Source organism: Cheilinus undulatus, linkage group 1, assembly GCF_018320785.1.
Source record: "Cheilinus undulatus linkage group 1, ASM1832078v1, whole genome shotgun sequence".
Classification (NCBI taxonomy): domain Eukaryota; kingdom Metazoa; phylum Chordata; class Actinopteri; order Labriformes; family Labridae; genus Cheilinus; species Cheilinus undulatus.
The window spans coordinates 165,844-187,500 of record NC_054865.1 but is presented as its reverse complement, the minus strand read 5'-3'; the positions used below and the strand labels follow the sequence as shown (position 1 = coordinate 187,500).

Here is a 21,657-nt window from a genome sequence, read left to right as displayed (position 1 = left end):
TGATGTGTTGGCTCTCTCACACTCTGGGGTGATGACATCACCCACTCTAGCAGGGTGATTTTTCATGATTTTCACTCAACGCAGAGGAGATTTGAAGACTTGCCTATCGAAAACCGTAAACCCCATCATCATAACAAAGACATTCCTGAAGACAGGACAAAAATACCTGCGTTTTAAAGTTTGAATGATCTCTGTAGGTGAAAGTATGGCAAAGCAGTAGGGGTGGTAAAAAACCCCATTTTGGGGGTTTCATTGTCTCTCTCCCCATTCATTTCAGATGGGACATTTTTCGCAGTTTTTTGCAAATAACTTTGCAAAAAACTGGCGAATCTCTTAGAAAAGTCATAGCACACCGATCGGGAACAAACCACACGTTTTGATGTATAATTTGCAGGGGTTTTCTCAAAGCCCTAGAAGGAGTACCGCGGCTAATTTTTGTCCGTAAGATGAAAACGGAAGAACAATAGTGGCTCGTGGCTCGTGTCATTGCCCCGAGCCCCTAACTAGTTAGAACAACATTAAAACTAGATAGAACAACATTAAAACTAGTTAGAACAACATTAAAACTAGTTAGAACAACATTAACACTAGATAGAACAACATTAACACTAGTTAGAACAACATTAAAACTAGTTAGAACAACATTAACACTAGATAGAGTAACATTAAAACTAGTTAGAAAAACATTAAAACTAGTTAGAACAACATTAACACTAGTTAGAACAACATTGAAACTATTTAGAACAACATAAACACTAGATAGAACAACATTAAAACTAGTTAGAACAACATTAAAACTAGATAGAACAACATTAAAACTAGTTAGAACAACCTTAAAACTAGATAGAACAACATTAAAACTAGTTAGAACAACATTAACACTAGTTAGAACAACATTAAAACTAGTTAGAACAACATTAACACTAGTTAGGACAACATTAAAACTAGTTAGAACAACATTAACACTAGTTGGTAGACATTAACACTAGTTAGAACAACATTAACACTAGTTAGAACAACATTAACACTAGTTAGAACGACATTAACACTAGTCAGGATGACTTTAACACTCGTTAGAACGACATTAACACTAGTTAGGATGATATTAACACTAGTTAGGATGACATTAACACTAGTTAGAACAACATTAAAACTAGATAGAACAACATTAAAACTAGTTAGAACAACATTAAAACTAGTTAGAACAACATTAACACTAGATAGAACAACATTAACACTAGTTAGAACAACATTAACACTAGTTAGAACAACATTAACACTAGTTAGAACAACATTAAAACTAGTTAGAACAACATTAACACTAGTTGGTAGACATTAACACTAGTTAGAACAACATTAGAACTAGTTAGAACAACATTAACACTAGTTAGAACAACATTAACACTAGTTAGAACGACATTAACACTAGTCAGGATGACTTTAACACTCGTTAGAACGACATTAACACTAGTTAGGATGATATTAACACTAGTTAGGATGACATTAACACTAGTTAGGATGACATTAACACTAGTTAGAACAACATTAACACTAGTTAGAACAACATTAACACTAGTTAGGATGATATTAACACTAGTTAGGATGACATTAACACTAGTTAGAACAACATTAACACTAGTTAGAACAACATTATCACTAGTTAGAACGACATTAACACTAGTTAGGATGATATTAACACTAGTTAGGATGACATTAACACTAGTTAGAACAACATTAAAACTAGTTAGAATGACATTTACACTAGTTAGGATGATATTAACACTAGTTAGGATGATATTAACACTAGTTAGAACAACATTAAAACTAGTTAGAATGACATTTACACTAGTTAGAACGACATTAACACTAGTTAGGGAGACATTAACACTAGTTAGGATGACATTAACACTAGTTAGAACAACATTAACACTAGTTAAAACAACATTAACACTAGTTAGAACCACATTAACACTAGTTAGGATGACATTAACACTAGTTAGAACAACATTAAAACTAGTTAGAACAACATTAACACTAGTTAGAACAACATTAACACTAGTTAGAAAGACATTAACACTAGTTAGGATGATATTAACACTAGTTAGAATGACATTAACACTAGTTAGAACAACATTAACACTAGTTAGAACGACATTAACACTAGTTAGAACAACATTAACACTAGTTAGGATGACATTGACACTAGTTAGAACAACATTAACACTAGTTAGAACAACATTAACACTAGTTAGAACGACATTAACACTAGTTAGGATGATATTAACACTAGTTAGAATGACATTAACACTAGTTAGAACAACATTAACACTAGTTAGAACAACATTAACACTAGTTAGAACCACATTAACACTAGTTAGGATGATATTAACACTAGTTAGGATGACATTAACACTAGTTAGAACAACATTAACACTAGTTAGAACAACATTAACACTAGTAAGAACAACATTAACACTAGTTAGGATGATATTAACACTAGTTAGGATGACATTAACACTAGTTAGAACAACATTAACACTAGTTAGGATGACATTGACACTAGTTAGAACGACATTAACACTAGTTAGGATGACACTGACACTAGTTAGAACGACATTAACACTAGTTAGGATGACATTAACACTAGTTAGAACAACATTAACACTAGTTAGAACAACATTAACACTAGTTAGGATGATATTAACACTAGTTAGGATGACATTAACACTAGTTAGAACAACATTAACACTAGTTAGAATGACATTAACACTAGTTAGGATGATATTAACACTAGTTAGGATGACATTAACACTAGTTAGAACAACATTAAAACTAGTTAGAATGACATTAACACTAGTTAGGATGATATTAACACTAGTTAGGATGACATTAACACTAGTTAAAACAACATTAACACTAGTTAGAACAACATGAACACTAGTTAGGGTGACATTAACACTAGTTAGAAAGTTTTTATGTAGTTTTTGTTACTGTAGTATGATCCCAGGTACCAGAACTAGACTGCCATTGAAACATTTATTCTCCCCTGCACTCTGAACACTTTAACGTCAGCGTAGGTGCTTTGAGTCCAGTTCCTTCAGAGCCCTAGTGCTGACCTCGGTGTGAGGTCCCGGGAGCCTCTAGAGAATCATTACTATCCTTGGTCTTCAGTTTGAGGTTTAAGGGCCTAAGCACCCTTCAGTGCTGCTGCAGCCTTAGATGCGAGGGCCCTTCAGTGCTGCTGCAGCCTTAGATGCGAGGGCCCTTCAGTGCTGCTGCAGCCTTAGATGTGAGGGCCCTTCAGTGCTGCTGCAGCCTTAGATGCGAGGGCCCTTCAGTGCTGCTGCAGCCTTAGATGCGAGGGCCCCTCTGCCCTAGTTAACATTCTTTAGAACAGTTTACACTCATCAGTGAATGTTAATATGGAAACGTATATGAAATGAATGTTAATAATATCAGCTAAGGATATTAGCAGAGAAGTGTACTTCTGGAACCAGAGCAACCAAAAATGTTGGCTGTTCCTTGCTGCCTTCATGTTAAACAGGTGTCAAAAGGTCTGATTTCATGAAAACGGTTAAAACCACCGCATTAAAAGGAACCAATAATGAACTGTATATATAAGTGGACGAGGCTAATCTGATTACATCTTTCATGTGTGCTCTGTGTTGCTGTGCAGTGCTGAAGGCAGTGGAGAGGATCAATGAGGCGATCAGAGCTGGTGTGGCTGAGCAGACCGTTGAGGAGCTGATGAATCCTGACGCTCAGCTGCCCGAAGTTTACCCGTCTGCTGCAGACCTTTACCAAAGGGAATTACTGAGTCTGCAGCAGCAGAGCCCAGAGGTAAACACAGAAATATATAAGCATATATAAATATAACCACAGCCACATGACAGAGCCCAGGGGTAAACACAGAAATATATAAGCATATATAAATATAACCACAGCCACATGACAGAGCCCAGAGGTACACACAGAAATATATAAGCATATATAAATATAACCACAGCCACATGACAGAGCCCAGAGGTAAACACAGAAATATATAAGCATATATAAATATAACCACAGCCACATGACAGAGCCCAGAGGTAAACACAGAAATATATAAGCATATATAAATATAACCACAGCCACATGACAGAGCCCAGAGGTACACACAGAAATATATAAGCATATATAAATATAACCACAGCCACATGACAGAGCCCAGAGGTAAACACAGAAATATATAAGCATATATAAATATAACCACAGCCACATGACAGAGCCCAGAGGTACACACAGAAATATATAAGCATATATAAATATAACCACAGCCACATGACAGAGCCCAGAGGTACACACAGAAATATATAAGCATATATAAATATAACCACAGCCACATGACAGAGCCCAGAGGTACACACAGAAATATATAAGCATATATAAATATAACCACAGCCACATGACAGAGCCCAGAGGTAAACACAGAAATATATAAGCATATATAAATATAACCACAGCCACATGACAGAGCCCAGAGGTACACACAGAAAAAAACACATAACCCTGACCAGCTGTCATCTCTGTCTCAGAGACCATCCAGCATCATGAAGTGCTTTAATGTAAACTCTTTCATTTTCAGTCAGCTCTCCACGTTTTACCATTTTGAACAGGAATGAGGAATTTCAAACTGAATTCACCTATTTATACCCAAATTTGAGCCGGCTGACTGGGCTTCTCTGAGACGTCAGAAATGAATCAAGCATAACATTCAACCACTAAAACTCATTTTTCTGTTCAGGAATGACAGTAAAAAACTATAGTTTGACATATTAATCAAGAAATATTAATGTACTTTACTATTTTTTCAGTTTTTGGTAAATCAATAAATTTGAAAATTCATGGATAACAATAATAATTCTATTTTAGCATTAAAAATATAATTTGGGTCAAAGAGCTTCTACATATTGGTGTATTAACCATTGCAGAAACATAAAAATGACTTTGGTAATCACCAATGCTGTTAATTTAGGGCAGCTCTGGCAGAAACCTGACTTTGGGTGGTGGTCTAATGAATTTGTTAGGCACTATATATTTGAATATAACCAGTCACATGACAGAGCCCTGAGGTACAGACAGACCTTATAGTCACAAAGTGCTTTCCATCCATCCATTTTCTATACTGCAGGGGACTGGAGCCTATCCCAGCTGTCATTGGGCAAGAGGCGGGGCCCACCCAGGACTGATCACCAGTCAATCACAGGGCTGACATATAACAGACAACCAGGCTTGCTCCCACTCACAGCTACGGCCAATTTAGAGTCACCAATAAACCTTGTGAGCATGTTTTTGGTGGTGGGAGGAAGCTGGAGTACCTGGAGAGAGCCCACACATGCACAGGGAGAACATGCAAACTCTGCACAGAAAGACCCTGACAAGAAAGCACACAAAGTACTTTACAAAATAACATTTTAAGAAAGCCGGGGGTTTTGGAGACTTTACCTCTCCATTGTTCCTGAATCGTTGTCCATAGTTGACAACTTTTAGAAGAGTGGGGGGGACTGGTGAGGAGAGGGTAGTCAACATCAGGGACAGACTGCTGAATCTAATCTGTATTCATGGTCCTGGGCCCAGTGGGATCCAGACCGTGACGTTTGAGTTGAGCCCTTCATGGTGTGGTTTTCCCGCTCTTCATCTGCTCTGTCTGATCTCAGTGTCAATATTTATCTGTCCTGCAGGGGGCGCTGTCTCATCCTGAGCTGCTGGTTGCAGTGGAGATGCTGTCTGCGGTGGTGCTGATGAACGAGGCGATGGATGTGGGGGACCGGGCGGCGCTGTGGAAACAGCTGAGCAGCTCAGTGACTGGGCTGAGCAACGTGGAGGACGAGTATGCTCAGAGGTGATTGGACACTAAAATAAACATTAACAAACAGTAACAATACCAATAAATCAAACAAAACTCCACTATACAGCTGAATAGAGGACGAGTATGCTCAGAGGGAGTATGGACACACATAGAGATGAGAGAAAGATCATAGAAAAATTTAAACCATCTGTAGATCAGAGGGGACAGTTAGATGACTGAAGACGTCTGTTAGAGTTTATGAAGTTGATCTCTGAGGGAGGATGTGAATAGCTTTATGAAAACTTGAACTTTAAATGAAGATGGTCCAGGTTTATCTGACTATCTTAATTACTGAGGTTAGAGAGTCAGTGGGGCAGAAGAGACGAGGAGGTCTGATCTGATGACCTGTTAACACCAACTCTGCTTATCAGCAGATTCTAGAACAATCAACATGAGACTGGATCATTAATGACCTCTAATTACCACAAGGTCTGATGCTTGACTAGGACCTGAGCTTCATTTATAAGGTCTGATGCTGGACCAGGACCTGCGTTCTGTCTCTTAGGTCTGATGCTGGACCAGGACCAGAGTTTTATTTAAAAGATTTGATGGTGGACCAGGACCTGCGTTCTGTATCTGAGGTCTGATATTACATCGAGTTTAGAGGGCAGGTCAATCTATTAGCTGTCGAGTCCACCTCAGGTCCATGTCAGTTCCAGGGCATGCTAGGTCTACATCAGGCCCAGGTCAGGTCTAGGTGAGGCCCACTTCATCAACATTTGTGCCTTGATACTGCCTACCTTTTCCTTCAGTGAGTGTGCCCTAACTGTGGGGCTTTGCTTGGGTAATGCTAGAGCAGTGCTAAGGCCTACCAGGGCAGTGCTAGGGCCGTGCTGGGGCATTGCTGCGGTCATACAGGGGCAGTGCTGGGGCCATGCTGGGGCATTGCTTGTGCTGTCCTGGGGCCATGGTGGGGCTGTGCTGGGGTTGTGCTGGGGCCATGCTGGGGCATTGCTAGTGCTGTCCCGGGGCCGTGCTGTGGCATTGCTGCGGTCATACAGGGGCAGTGCTGGGGCCATGCTGGGGCATTGCTAGTGCTGTCCTGGGGCCATGCTGGGGCATTGCTGGGGCCATGCTGTGGCTGTGCTGGGGCCATGCTGGGGCATTGCTAGTGCTGTCCTGGGGCCATGAAGGGGCTGTGCCTTGGCCAGAGCTCCTTGTTTTAACAATGTTTCTAACTCCACTGTGCTCACTTTACCTGTGCTAGGTACATGGATGAGTTGATGCGTCTGAAGGCTGCAGCGAGGGATCAGGGCAGTGACTATCTCACCTGGAATGACATCCAGGCATGCATCGATGCCGTGAACCAGAGCGTGCTGGAGGAGCATGAGCGTAAGACACAACCACATGCTGACACAACAAACCATGCACTCACACACCTGAGAGGGTGACATCAGGTGTGCCTGTCTGTGCAGGTATCGCTGCGATTGGTCTGATCAACGAGGCTCTGGATGAAGGAGACATCAACAAGACCCTCGCCATGCTGCAGAACCCGTCCGCCAAACTCACCGATGTTGACCCATCTTTGGCTCAACACTACCGTGACATCCTGCTGGAGGCACGGCGCGAGAAAGCACACGTATGTAACATGCAAGATACACACACAAGACATGCAATACACACACAAGACATGCAATACACACACAAGACATGCAATACACAAATACACACACAAGACATGCAATACACAAATACACACACAAGACATGCAATACACAAATACACACACAAGACATGCAATACACAAAATACACACACAAGACATGCAATACACAGTAAATATACATGGTGTACGCATGCAATAAAGGCAAGAGAGGAGAAAGCATGCTTATGTATTTAAAGCTCAACTTTATTTTCTGTTTATTCAGAGCTTTGATTAATAAACATTTATAATTCTGTCTAAAACTCATTGTGAACATCGGTGACATGATCACATCAGGCTTAATCACTCTATTAAAACACTATAATCATCATATGATTATTGTTTATAATCTGATATAAACACATCAGGATTGTTTATAATTGGTAATATAATTTCTTTCTTATTCTCATTCAGCTACACTCCCCTAGCTTGAAAAAATGTCATTTTAGACATTTTTGTGTTTTTCTCTGAGGAGAGTCTTCATCTCTCCTGTCCAGAGCCCAGATTAGTGGGGGGCTGCAGTGATGGTTGTCCTTCTGGAACTTCATCCCATCTCCTCCAGGATCTCTGGAGTTCAGTCAGATATACAGGTACATCTCAAAAAAAATTAAAATATGCTGAAAAATTAAATATTTTTCTTCATTCATTTCAGAAAGGTAAACCCATACATTATGTAGACTCGTTTCACATAGAGTGAAATGTTTCAAGCCTTTATTTCTTGAAATGTTGATGATTATGGCTTACAGATAAGAAAACCCAAAATCCAGTGTCTCAGAAAATGAGAATATTATATAAGATCAATAAAAAGGATGTTTTTAACAGAAATGTCAGGCTTCTGAAAAGTCTGTTCATTTCTATGCATCAATACTTGGTTGGGCCTCCTTCTGCATGAATTACTGCATCAGTGCGGCGTGGCATGGAGGCGATCAGCCTGTGGCACTGCTCAGGTGCAATGAAGCCCAGGTTGCTTTGATAGCGGCCTTCAGGTCATCTGCATTGTTGGGTCTGGTGTCTCTCATCTTCCATAGATTCTCTATGGGGTTCAGGTCAGAGTCACAGTAACACCATGGTCACTGAAGCAGCTTTTGGTACCTTTGGCAGTGTGGGCAGGTGCCAAGTCCTGCTGGAGAATGAAATCAGCATCTCCATGATGCTGGTCAGCAGAAGGAAGCATGAAGGTCTCTAAAATGTCCTGGTAGATGGCTGCGCTGACCTTTGACCTGATAAAACACAGTGGACCAACACCAGCAGATGCCATGGCACCCCAGATCACTGACTGTGGAAACTTCACACTGGACTTCAAGCAACATGGATTCTGGTCCTCTCCGCTCGTCCTCCAGACTCTGGGACCTGGATCTCTTTTCATCTGAGAAGAGGACTTTGGACCACTGAGCAACAGTCCAGTTCTTTTTCTCCACAGCCCAGGTAAGACTCTTCTGACGTGGTCTCTGGTTCAGGAGTGGCTTGACACGATGAATGCCACATTTGTAGTCCAGGTCTAGGACTGGTCTGTAGTCCAGGTCTAGGATTTGTCTGTAGAACATGTCTAGGATTGGTCTGTAGTCCAGGTCTAGGATTGGTCTGTAGTCCATGTCTAGGATTGGTCTGTAGTCCAGGTCTAGGACTGGTCTGTAGTTCAGGTCTAGGACTGGGCTGTAGTCCAGGTCTAGGACTGGGCTGTAGTCCAGGTCTAGGACTGGGCTGTGCGTAGGGGCTCTTGATGTGCTGACTCCAGCCTCAGTCCACTCCTTGTGAAGCTCCCCCAGATTCTTGAATGGATTTTTCTCTCCAGTCCTCTCCAGGCTGCGGTTCTCCCTCATGCTGGTGCTCCTTTTCCTACCACACTACCTTCACTCAACTTTCTATGAATCTGACTGGATACAGCACTCTGTGAACAAGCAGCTTCTTTAGCGATGACCTTTGACCTTACCCTCCTTGTAGAGGGCGTCAGTGACTTTCTTCTGGACATCTGTCAAGACTTTCCAGTGTTGAACTTTTTCACAATATTCTAATTTTCTGAGACACTGAATTTTGGGTTTTCTTATCTGTAGCCATAATCATCAACATTTCAAGAAATAAAGGTTGAAATATTTCACTCTATGAGTGATGAGTCTATATAATGTATGGGTTTACCTTTCAGAAATGAGTGACAAAAAATATTCAACTTTTTCATGATATTCTCATTTTTTGAGATATACCTGTAGAGCGGTGTGACCCTTTAGGACCATGTCCCATTGGGTGAATTTGGCATAGGTGGACTCCATGAAGGTGTAGAAACATCTGAGCACAGATCAGAGGAACCTGAGCTACATCTACAGTTAGGGCTCTGAATACTGATGTCAGGGTTTATTCATTAATGTACAAAAATGTCAAAAATTCTGTTTTCACTTTTCCATGATGGGCTTCTGAGTGTACATGACTGGGGTGAGACATAAACCTGCGAACAGAGAAAGGCTCTGAATACTTCCTGCCTGAGCTGTAAATAAACCTTAATTTTGTTCTTCTCTCATAAAATCCTTCATCAGCTCAAAAACAAATGTGTTTTGTTCAAATTTTACAGACGCAGGAAGTCAGTCACCCAGTCGTCTGCTTCCATAAAAGGGCAACAAGCTGACCACTGTTTAATGAGCCAAAACACACACCACCCTTTTTAGGTGATGAGCTCATAACAGGAAGTGGTTAGAGTCGGGTTTGGCTTTAGTGCTGCATGGGAAGAAACACCTTCAGGAGAGCAGAGCAGACTTCAGAACCACCAAAAACCTGATCAATAACTCTCAGAACATAGAGCTGGATCATAGGACACAGCTGGACGATAGAACATAACTAGAACATAGAACACAGCTGGATCATAGAACACAGCTGGATGATAGAATAGAACACAGCTGGATCATAGAACACAGCTGGATGATAGAATAGAACACAGCTGGATGATAGAATGTAACTAGAACATAGAACACAGCTGGATCATAGAACACAGCTGGATCATAGAATAGAACACAGCTGGATGGTAGAACACAGCTGGATGATAGAATAGAACACAGCTGGATGGTAGAACACAGCTGGATGATAGAATAGAACACAGCTGGATGGTAGAACACAGCTGGATGATAGAATAGAACACAGCTGGAGCATAGAACACAGCTGGATGATAGAATGTAACACAGCTGGATGGTAGAACACAGCTGGATGATAGAATAGAACACAGCTGGAGCATAGAACACAGCTGGATGATAGAATAGAACACAGCTGGATGGTAGAACACAGCTGGATGGTAGAACACAGCTGGATGATAGAATAGAACACAGCTGGATGGTAGAACACAGCTGGATGATAGAATAGAACACAGCTGGATCATAGAGCACAGCTGGATGATAGAATAGAACACAGCTGGATCATAGAGCACAGCTGGATGATAGAATAGAACACAGCTGGATGATAGAATAGAACACAGCTGGATGATAGAATGTAACACAGCTGGATGGTAGAACACAGCTGGATGATAGAATGTAACACAGCTGGATGGTAGAACACAGCTGGATGATAGAATAGAACACAGCTGGATGGTAGAACACAGCTGGATGATAGAATGTAACACAGCTGGATGGTAGAACACAGCTGGATGATAGAATAGAACACAGCTGGATGATAGAATGTAACACAGCTGGATGGTAGAACACAGCTGGATGATAGAATAGAACACAGCTGGATGGTAGAACACAGCTGGGTGATAGAATAGAACACAGCTGGATGGTAGAACACAGCTGGGTGATAGAATAGAACACAGCTGGAGCATAGAACACAGCTGGATGATAGAATAGAACACAGCTGGAGCATAGAACACAGCTGGATGATAGAATAGAACACAGCTGGATGGTAGAACACAGCTGGGTGATAGAATAGAACACAGCTGGATGGTAGAACACAGCTGGGTGATAGAATAGAACACAGCTGGAGCATAGAACACAGCTGGATGATAGAATAGAACACAGCTGGATGGTAGAACACAGCTGGATGGTAGAACACAGCTGGATGATAGAATAGAACACAGCTGGAGCATAGAACACAGCTGGATGATAGAATAGAACACAGCTGGATCATAGAGCACAGCTGGATGATAGAATAGAACACAGCTGGATCATAGAGCACAGCTGGATGATAGAATAGAACACAGCTGGATCATAGAGCACAGCTGGATGATAGAATAGAACACAGCTGGATGATAGAATAGAACACAGCTGGATGGTAGAACACAGCTGGATGATAGAATAGAACACAGCTGGATGATAGAATGTAACACAGCTGGATGGTAGAACACAGCTGGATGATAGAATAGAACACAGCTGGATGATAGAATGTAACACAGCTGGATGGTAGAACACAGCTGGATGATAGAATAGAACACAGCTGGATCATAGAGCACAGCTGGATGATAGAATAGAACACAGCTGGATGATAGAATAGAACACAGCTGGATGGTAGAACACAGCTGGATGATAGAATGTAACACAGCTGGATGGTAGAACACAGCTGGATGATAGAATAGAACACAGCTGGATGATAGAATGTAACACAGCTGGATGGTAGAACACAGCTGGATGATAGAATAGAACACAGCTGGATGGTAGAACACAGCTGGGTGATAGAATAGAACACAGCTGGAGCACAGAACACAGCTGGATGATAGAATAGAACACAGCTGGATGGTAGAACACAGCTGGATGATAGAATAGAACACAGCTGGATCATAGAGCACAGCTGGATGATAGAATAGAACACAGCTGGATGATAGAATAGAACACAGCTGGATGGTAGAACACAGCTGGATGATAGAATAGAACACAGCTGGACGATAGAACATAACTTGAACATAGAACACAGCTGGATCATAGAGCACAGCTGGACGATAGAACATAACTAGAACATAGAACACAGCTGGATCATAGAACACAGCTGGACGATAGAACATAACTAGAACATAGAACACAGCTGGATCATAGAGCACAGCTGGAGCATAGAACACAGCTGGATGATAGAATAGAACACAGCTGGATCATAGAACACAGCTGGATAATAGAACATAACTAGAACACAGCTGGATCATAGAACACAGCTGGGTAATAGAAAATAACTAGAACACAGCTGGATCATAGCACACAGCTGGAACAGAGGCCACAAATTGGACATAGAATGTGTCTAGATCTTTGAATACAACCAGAATTTAGAGCCCAGTTAGAACACAGCTGGAACATAGACATACATGCTTGTTCTCTAATAGGCGGGTTCTTCTCTTGCTGGCCGGTGTTATGGTGGATCGTGTTCTCTCTGTTTATGGTCTCCATATTAACAGATTCTCCTTCAGAGTGATTTGTTTATCCTTCAGAACCCAGAAGTTGTCTCTTATGAAGGTCCAGAATCTGGACAGTTTCAGATTTAGTAGTTGAAGACAGGGAAGTTTGGATACACAGCGCGTTGTTCTTCGCTGTTTCAGAGGAAGTTAAAAATTTGATTGAGAGGAACCTCGATGGCTCTGAGCTTTCACTTCCTCTTCCTGTGATTCTAACATGTCATTAACACTCTGAATCCTTTCTCCAGTCTCTCCCTCCACCCACACCCTCTGACTCTCTCTTTCCCCCTGCAGCAGGAGAAGAGGGTGGTTCTCATGGAGGGAGGGTTGCGTTGGAGGTTCAGGTTTCCTGTTTCACCAGCCTCCTCTCTATGTGATGGATAGACAGCGCCCTCTGCCTACAGCCAACTTACACTACAACAGAAAACGACCTGTTTCATATGTTTGTTCTTCAGGAGACCAATGATCCGTCAGCTGTGCTTTGGTTGGATGAAATCCAGAACGCCATCCTGAGAGCAAATCAGGAGACTCAGGAGGCCATGCAGTGTAAGAGCCCACCACCATCACTGTTAATTAGAATCATAAAGTTAAACATTAAAATACTGATTGAGTTTGTGTTTCTGTGTTCAGTCTCTCAGTCCATCCAGGCTGTCAACGAGGCCGTGGATTCTGGCGATTCGGCTCAGACTCTCCAGGCTCTGAGGAACCCGGCAACTGGACTGTATGGAGTCACCTCAGAGTGTGCTCAGACCTACCAGGAAGACCTAGTGGCCAAGAAGGAAGAGAAGAAGAAAGACGGTGAAGACCAGCATTAACTTTTACATATCTCTGACTCATTCAGTGCTCTAATGACCCGTCTGTCTCATAGTGGCACTCTAATGACCCGTCTGTCTCATGGCGCTCTAATGACCCGTCTGTCTCATGGCGCTCTAATGACCCGTCTGTCTCATGGCGCTCTAATGACCCGTCTGTCTCATGGCGCTCTAATGACCCGTCTGTCTCATAGTGGCGCTCTAATGACCCGTCTGTCTCATGGCGCTCTAATGACCCGTCTGTCTCATGGCGCTCTAATGACCCCTCTGTCTCATAGTGGCGCTCTAATGACCCGTCTGTCTCATGGCGCTCTAATGACCCGTCTGTCTCATAGTGGCGCTCTAATGACCCGTCTGTCTCATAGTGGCGCTCTAATGACCCGTCTGTCTCATGGCGCTCTAATGACCCGTCTGTCTCATAGTGGCGCTCTAATGACCCGTCTGTCTCATAGTGGCGCTCTAATGACCCGTCTGTCTCATGGCGCTCTAATGACCCTTTTGTTTCATGGCGCTCTAATGACCTGTCTGTCTCATGATGCTCTAATGACCCGTCTGTCTCATGGCGCTCTAATGACCCATCTGTCTCATGGCGCTCTAATGACCCGTCTGTCTCATGGCGCTCTAATGACCCGTCTGTCTCATAGTGGCGCTCTAATGACCCGTCTGTCTCATGGCGCTCTAATGACCCGTCTGTCTCATAGTGGCACTCTAATGACCCGTCTGTCTCATGGCGCTCTAATGACCCGTCTGTCTCATGGCGCTCTAATGACCCGTCCGTCTCATGGTGGCGCTAATGACCTGTCTGTCTCATGGCGCTCTAATGACCCGTCTGTCTCAGTGGCGCTCTAATGACCGTCTGTCTCATGGCGCCTAATGACCCGTCTGTCTCATGGCGCTCTAATGACCCCTCTGTCTCATCAGTGGCGCTCTAAAGACCCGTCTGTCTCATGGCGCTCTAATGACCCGCCTGTCTCATGGTGGCGCGCTAATGACCCGTCTGTCTCATATGGCGCTCTAATGACCCGCCTGTCTCATGGCGCTCTAATGACCCGCCTGTCTCATGGTGGCGCTCTAATGACCCGTCTGTCTCATAGTGGCGCTCTAATGACCCGTCTGTCTCATGGCGCTCTAATGACCCTTTTGTTTCATGGCGCTCTAATGACCTGTCTGTCTCATGATGCTCTAATGACCCGTCTGTCTCATGGCGCTCTAATGACCCATCTGTCTCATGGCGCTCTAATGACCCGTCTGTCTCATGGCGCTAAAAATTACCTGTCTGTCTCATGGCGCTCTAATGACCTGTCTGTCTCATGGCGCTCTAATGACCCGTCTGTCTCATGGCGCTAAAAATTACCTGTCTGTCTCATGGCGCTCTAATGACCCGTCTGTCTCATGGCGCTCTAATGACCCGTCTGTCTCATAGTGGCGCTCTAATGACCCGTCTGTCTCATGGCGCTCTAATGACCCGTCTGTCTCATGGCGCTCTAATGACCCCTCTGTCTCATAGTGGCGCTCTAATGACCCGTCTGTCTCATGGCGCTCTAATGACCCGTCTGTCTCATAGTGGCGCTCTAATGACCCGTCTGTCTCATAGTGGCGCTCTAATGACCCGTCTGTCTCATGGCGCTCTAATGACCCGTCTGTTTCATGGCGCTCTAATGACCTGTCTGTCTCATGATGCTCTAATGACCCGTCTGTCTCATGGCGCTCTAATGACCCGTCTGTCTCATGGCGCTCTAATGACCCGTCTGTCTCATGGCGCTCTAATGACCCGTCTGTCTCATGGCACTCTAATGACCCGTCCGTCTCATGGCGCTCTAAAGACCCGTCTGTCTCATGGCGCTCTAATGACCCGTCTGTCTCATGGTGGCGCGTTTTAATGACCTGTCTGTCTCATGGCGCTCTAATGACCCGTCTGTCTCATGGCGCTCTAATGACCCGTCTGTCTCATGGTGGCGCTCTAATGACCTGTCTGTCTCATGGCGCTCTAATGACCCGTCTGTCTCATGGCGCTCTAATGACCCGTCTGTCTCATGGCGCTCTAATGACCCGTCTGTCTCATGGCGCTCTAATGACCCGTCCGTCTCATGGCGCTCTAAAGACCCGTCTGTCTCATGGCGCTCTAATGACCCGTCTGTCTCATGGTGGCGCGTTTTAATGACCTGTCTGTCTCATGGCGCTCTAATGACCCGTCTGTCTCATGGCGCTCTAATGACCCGTCTGTCTCATGGTGGCGCTCTAATGACCCGTCTGTCTCATGGCGCTCTAATGACCCGTCCGTCTCATGGCGCTCTAATGACCCGTCTGTCTCATGGCGCTCTAATGACCCGTCTGTCTCATGGCGCTCTAATGACCCGTCTGTCTCATGGTGGCGCGTTTTTCATGACCTGTCTGTCTCATGGCGCCCTAATGACCCGTCTGTCTCATGGCGCTCTAAAGACCCGTGTGTCTCATGGTGGCGCGTTTTAATGACCTGTCTTTCTCATGGCGCTCTAATGACCCGTCTGTCTCATTGGGGCGCTCTAATGACCCGTCTGTCTCATGGTGGCGCTCCTATGACCCGTCTGTCTCATGGCGCTCTAATGACCCGTCTGTCTCATGGTGGCGCTCTAATGACCCGTCTGTCTCATTGGGGCGCTCTAATGACCCGTCTGTCTCATGGTGGCGCTCCTATGACCTGTCTGTCTCATGGCGCTCTAATGACCCGTCTGTCTCATGGCGCTAAAAAGGACCTGTCTGTCTCATGGCGCTCTAATGACCCATCTGTCTCATGGCGCTCTAATGACCCGTCTGTCTCATGGCGCTCTAATGACCCGTCTGTCTCATGGCGCTCTAATGACCCGTCTGTCTCATGGCGCTCTAATGACCCGTCTGTCTCATGGCACTCTAATGACCCGTCTGTCTCATGGCGCTCTAAAGACCCGTCTGTCTCATGGCGCTCTAATGACCCGTCTGTCTCATGGTGGCGCGTTTTAATGACCTGTCTGTCTCATGGCGCTCTAATGACCCGTCTGTCTCATGGCGCTCTAATGACCCGTCTGTCTCATGGCGCTCTAATGACCCGTCTGTCTCATGGCGCTCTAATGACCCGTCTGTCTCATGGCGCTCTAATGACCCGTCTGTCTCATGGCGCTCTAAAGACCCGTCTGTCTCATGGCGCTCTAATGACCCGTCTGTCTCATGGTGGCGCGTTTTAATGACCTGTCTGTCTCATGGCGCTCTAATGACCCGTCTGTCTCATGGCGCTCTAATGACCCGTCTGTCTCATGGCGCTCTAATGACCCGTCTGTCTCATGGCGCTCTAATGACCCGTCTGTCTCATGGCGCTCTAATGACCCGTCCGTCTCATGGCGCTCTAATGACCCGTCTGTCTCATGGCGCTCTAATGACCCGTCTGTCTCATGGTGGCACTCTAATGACCTGTCTGTCTCATGGCGCTCTAATGACCCGTCTGTCTCATGGCGCTCTAATGACCCGTCTGTCTCATAGTGGCGATCTAATGACCCGCCTGTCTCATGGCGCTCTAATGACCCGTCCGTCTCATGGCGCTCTAATGACCCGTCTGTCTCATGGCGCTCTAATGACCCGTCTGTCTCATGGCGCTCTAATGACCCGTCTGTCTCATGGTGGCGCGTTTTTCATGACCTGTCTGTCTCATGGCGCCCTAATGACCCGTCTGTCTCATGGCGCTCTAAAGACCCGTCTGTCTCATGGTGGCGCTCCTATGACCTGTCTGTCTCATGGTGCTCTAATGACCCGTTTGTCTCATGGTGGCGCTCTAATGACCCGTCTGTCTCATTGGGGCGCTCTAATGACCCGTCTGTCTCATGGTGGCGCTCCTATGACCTGTCTGTCTCATGGCGCTCTAATGACCCGTCTGTCTCATGGCGCTAAAAAGGACCTGTCTGTCTCATGGCGCTCTAATGACCCATCTGTCTCATGGCGCTCTAATGACCCGTCTGTCTCATGGCGCTAAAAATGACCCGTCTGTCTCATGGCGCTAAAAATGACCCGTCTGTCTCATGGCGCTAAAAATGACCTGTCCGTCTCATGGCGCTCTAATGACCCGTCTGTCTCATGGCGCTCTAATGACACATCTGTCTCATGGCGCTCTAATGACCCGTCTGTCTCATGGCGCTCTAATGACCCGTCTGTCTCATGGCACTCTAATGACCCGTCTGTCTCATAGTGGCACTCTTATGACCTGTCTGTCTCATGGCGCTCTAATGACCCGTCTGTCTCATGGTGGCGCTCTAATGACCCGTCTGTCTCATGGTGGCGCTCTAATGACCCGTCTGTCTCATGGTGGCACTCTAATGACCCGTCTGTCTCATGGCGCTCTAATGACCCGTCTGTCTCATGGTGGCACTCTAATGACCCGTCTGTCTCATGGCGCTCTCATGACCCGTCTGTCTCATAGTGGCGCTCTAATGACCTGTCTGTCTCATGGCGCTCTCATGACCCGTCTGTCTCATGGTGGTGCTCTCATGACGCGTCTGTCTCATGGCGCTCTAATGACCCGTCTGTCTCATGGCGCTCTAATGACCCGTCTGTCTCATGGCGCTCTAATGACCCGTCTGTCTCATGGCGCTCTAATAACCCGTCTGTCTCATGGAGCTCTAATGACCCGTCTGTCTCATGGCGCTCTAATGACCCGTCTGTCTCATGGCGCTCTAATGACCCGTCCGTCTCATGGCGCTCTAAAGACCCGTCTGTCTCATGGCGCTCTAATGACCCGTCTGTCTCATGGCGCTCTAATGACCCGTCTGTCTCATGGTGGCGCGTTTTTCATGACCTGTCTGTCTCATGGCGCCCTAATGACCCGTCTGTCTCATGGCGCTCTAAAGACCCGTGTGTCTCATGGTGGCGCGTTTTAATGACCTGTCTTTCTCATGGCGCTCTAATGACCCGTCTGTCTCATTGGGGCGCTCTAATGACCCGTCTGTCTCATGGTGGCGCTCCTATGACCCGTCTGTCTCATGGCGCTCTAATGACCCGTCTGTCTCATGGTGGCGCTCTAATGACCCGTCTGTCTCATGGTGGCGCTCCTATGACCTGTCTGTCTCATGGTGCTCTAATGACCCGTTTGTCTCATGGTGGCGCTCTAATGACCCGTCTGTCTCATTGGGGCGCTCTAATGACCCGTCTGTCTCATGGTGGCGCTCCTATGACCTGTCTGTCTCATGGCGCTCTAATGACCCGTCTGTCTCATGGCGCTAAAAATGACCCGTCTGTCTCATGGCGCTAAAAATGACCCGTCTGTCTCATGGCGCTAAAAATGACCTGTCCGTCTCATGGCGCTCTAATGACCTGTCTGTCTCATGGCGCTCTAATGACACATCTGTCTCATGGCGCTCTAATGACCCGTCTGTCTCATGGCGCTCTAATGACCCGTCTGTCTCATGGCACTCTAATGACCCGTCTGTCTCATGGGGCTTTAATGACCCGTCTGTCTCATGGCGCTCTAATGACCCGTCTGTCTCATGGTGGCGCTCTAATGACCCGTCTGTCTCATGGTGGCGCTCTAATGACCCGTCTGTCTCATAGTGGCACTCTTATGACCTGTCTGTCTCATGGCGCCCTAATGACCCGCCTGTCTCATGGTGGCGCTCGAATGACCCGACGGTCTCATGGTGGCGCTCAACTGACCCGTCTGTCTCATGGTGGCACTCAAATGACCCGTCTGTCTCATGGCGCGCCTAATGACCCGCCTGTCTCATGGTGGCACTCTAATGACCCGCCTGTCTCATGGCGCCTGACCCGCCTGTCTCATAGTGGCGCCTAATGACCTGTCTGTCTCATGGCGCCTCATGACCCGCCTGTCTCATGGTGGTGCTCTAATGACCGCCTGTCTCATGGCGCCTAATGACCCGCCTGTCTCATGGCGCCTAATGACCCGCCTGTCTCATGGCGCCTAATGACCCGCCTGTCTCATGGCGCCTAATAACCCGCCTGTCTCATGGAGCTCTAATGACCCGCCTGTCTCATGGCGCCTAATGACCCGCCTGTCTCATGGCGCTCTAATGACCCGCCCGCCTCATGGCGCCTAAAGACCCGCCTGTCTCATGGCGCGCCTAATGACCCGCCTGTCTCATGGTGGCGTCTGTCTCATGGCGCTCTAATGACCCGCCTGTCTCATGGCGCCTAATGACCCGCCTGTCTCATGGTGGCGCCTAATGACCCGCCTGTCTCATGGCGCTCTAATGACCCGCCTGTCTCATGGCGCTCTAATGACCTGTCTGTCTCATGGCGCACTAATGACCCGTCTGTCTCATGGCGCCCTAAAGACCCGCCTGTCTCATGGTGGCGCGCTGCTTTTCATGGCGCTCTAATGACCCGTCTGTCTCATGGCGCTCTAAAGACCCGCTGTCTCATGGTGGCGCGCTTAATGACCTGTCTTTCTCATGGCGCCTAATGACCCGCCTGTCTCATTGGGGCGCTCTAATGACCCGCCTGTCTCATGGTGGCGCTCCTAATGACCCGCCTGTCTCATGGCGCTCTAATGACCCGCCTGTCTCATGGTGGCGCCTAATGACCCTCTGTCTCATGGTGGCGCTAATGACCCGTCTGTCTCATGGTGGCGCTCCTATGACCTGTCTGTCTCATGGTGCTCTAATGACCCGTTTGTCTCATGGTGGCGCTCTAATGACCCGTCTGTCTCATTGGGGCGCTCTAATGACCCGTCTGTCTCATGGTGGCGCTCCTATGACCTGTCTGTCTCATGGCGCTCTAATGACCCGTCTGTCTCATGGCGCTAAAAAGGACCTGTCTGTCTCATGGCGCTCTAATGACCCATCTGTCTCATGGCGCTCTAATGACCCGTCTGTCTCATGGCGCTAAAAATGACCCGTCTGTCTCATGGCGCTAAAAATGACCCGTCTGTCTCATGGCGCTAAAAATGACCTGTCCGTCTCATGGCGCTCTAATGACCCGTCTGTCTCATGGCGCTCTAATGACACATCTGTCTCATGGCGCTCTAATGACCCGTCTGTCTCATGGCGCTCTAATGACCCGTCTGTCTCATGGCACTCTAATGACCCGTCTGTCTCATGGGGCTTTAATGACCCGTCTGTCTCATGGCGCTCTAATGACCCGTCTGTCTCATGGTGGCGCTCTAATGACCCGTCTGTCTCATGGTGGCGCTCTAATGACCCGTCTGTCTCATAGTGGCACTCTTATGACCTGTCTGTCTCATGGCGCTCTAATGACCCGTCTGTCTCATGGTGGCGCTCTAATGACCCGTCTGTCTCATGGTGGCGCTCTAATGACCCGTCTGTCTCATGGTGGCACTCTAATGACCCGTCTGTCTCATGGCGCTCTAATGACCCGTCTGTCTCATGGTGGCACTCTAATGACCCGTCTGTCTCATGGCGCTCTCATGACCCGTCTGTCTCATAGTGGCGCTCTAATGACCTGTCTGTCTCATGGCGCTCTCATGACCCGTCTGTCTCATGGTGGTGCTCTAATGACCCGTCTGTCTCATGGCGCTCTAATGACCCGTCTGTCTCATGGCGCTCTAATGACCCGTCTGTCTCATGGCGCTCTAATGACCCGTCTGTCTCATGGCGCTCTAATAACCCGTCTGTCTCATGGAGCTCTAATGACCCGTCTGTCTCATGGTGGCACTCTAATGACCCGTCTGTCTCATGGCGCTCTCATGACCCGTCTGTCTCATAGTGGCGCTCTAATGACCTGTCTGTCTCATGGCGCTCTCATGACCCGTCTGTCTCATGGTGGCACTCTAATGACCCGTCTGTCTCATGGCGCTCTCATGACCCGTCTGTCTCATAGTGGCGCTCTAATGACCCGTCTGTCTCATGGCGCTCATGACCCGTCTGTCTCATAGTGGCGCTCTAATGACCTGTCTGTCTCATGGCGCTCTCATGACCCGTCTGTCTCACGGCGCTCTAATGACCCGTCTGTCTCATGGCGCTCTAATGACCCGTCTGTCTCATGGCGCTCTAAAGACCTG

At 46.5% G+C, this 21,657-nt stretch overlaps 1 protein-coding gene across 3 annotated transcripts in view; it reads left to right on the top strand.

The window, feature by feature from the left end:
- Positions 1–21,657, top strand: part of iqgap1 (IQ motif containing GTPase activating protein 1) — a 93,757-nt gene that overhangs the window by 18,155 nt on the left and 53,945 nt on the right. For all 3 annotated transcript variants that reach the window (XM_041789263.1, XM_041789282.1, XM_041789272.1), the window contains 6 exons: positions 3,677–3,840; positions 5,721–5,881; positions 7,095–7,219; positions 7,303–7,466; positions 13,329–13,419; positions 13,504–13,671. In XM_041789263.1, the coding sequence (XP_041645197.1) occupies positions 3,677–3,840; positions 5,721–5,881; positions 7,095–7,219; positions 7,303–7,466; positions 13,329–13,419; positions 13,504–13,671 (873 nt within the window). The remainder of the gene's footprint in view (positions 1–3,676; positions 3,841–5,720; positions 5,882–7,094; positions 7,220–7,302; positions 7,467–13,328; positions 13,420–13,503; positions 13,672–21,657) is intronic.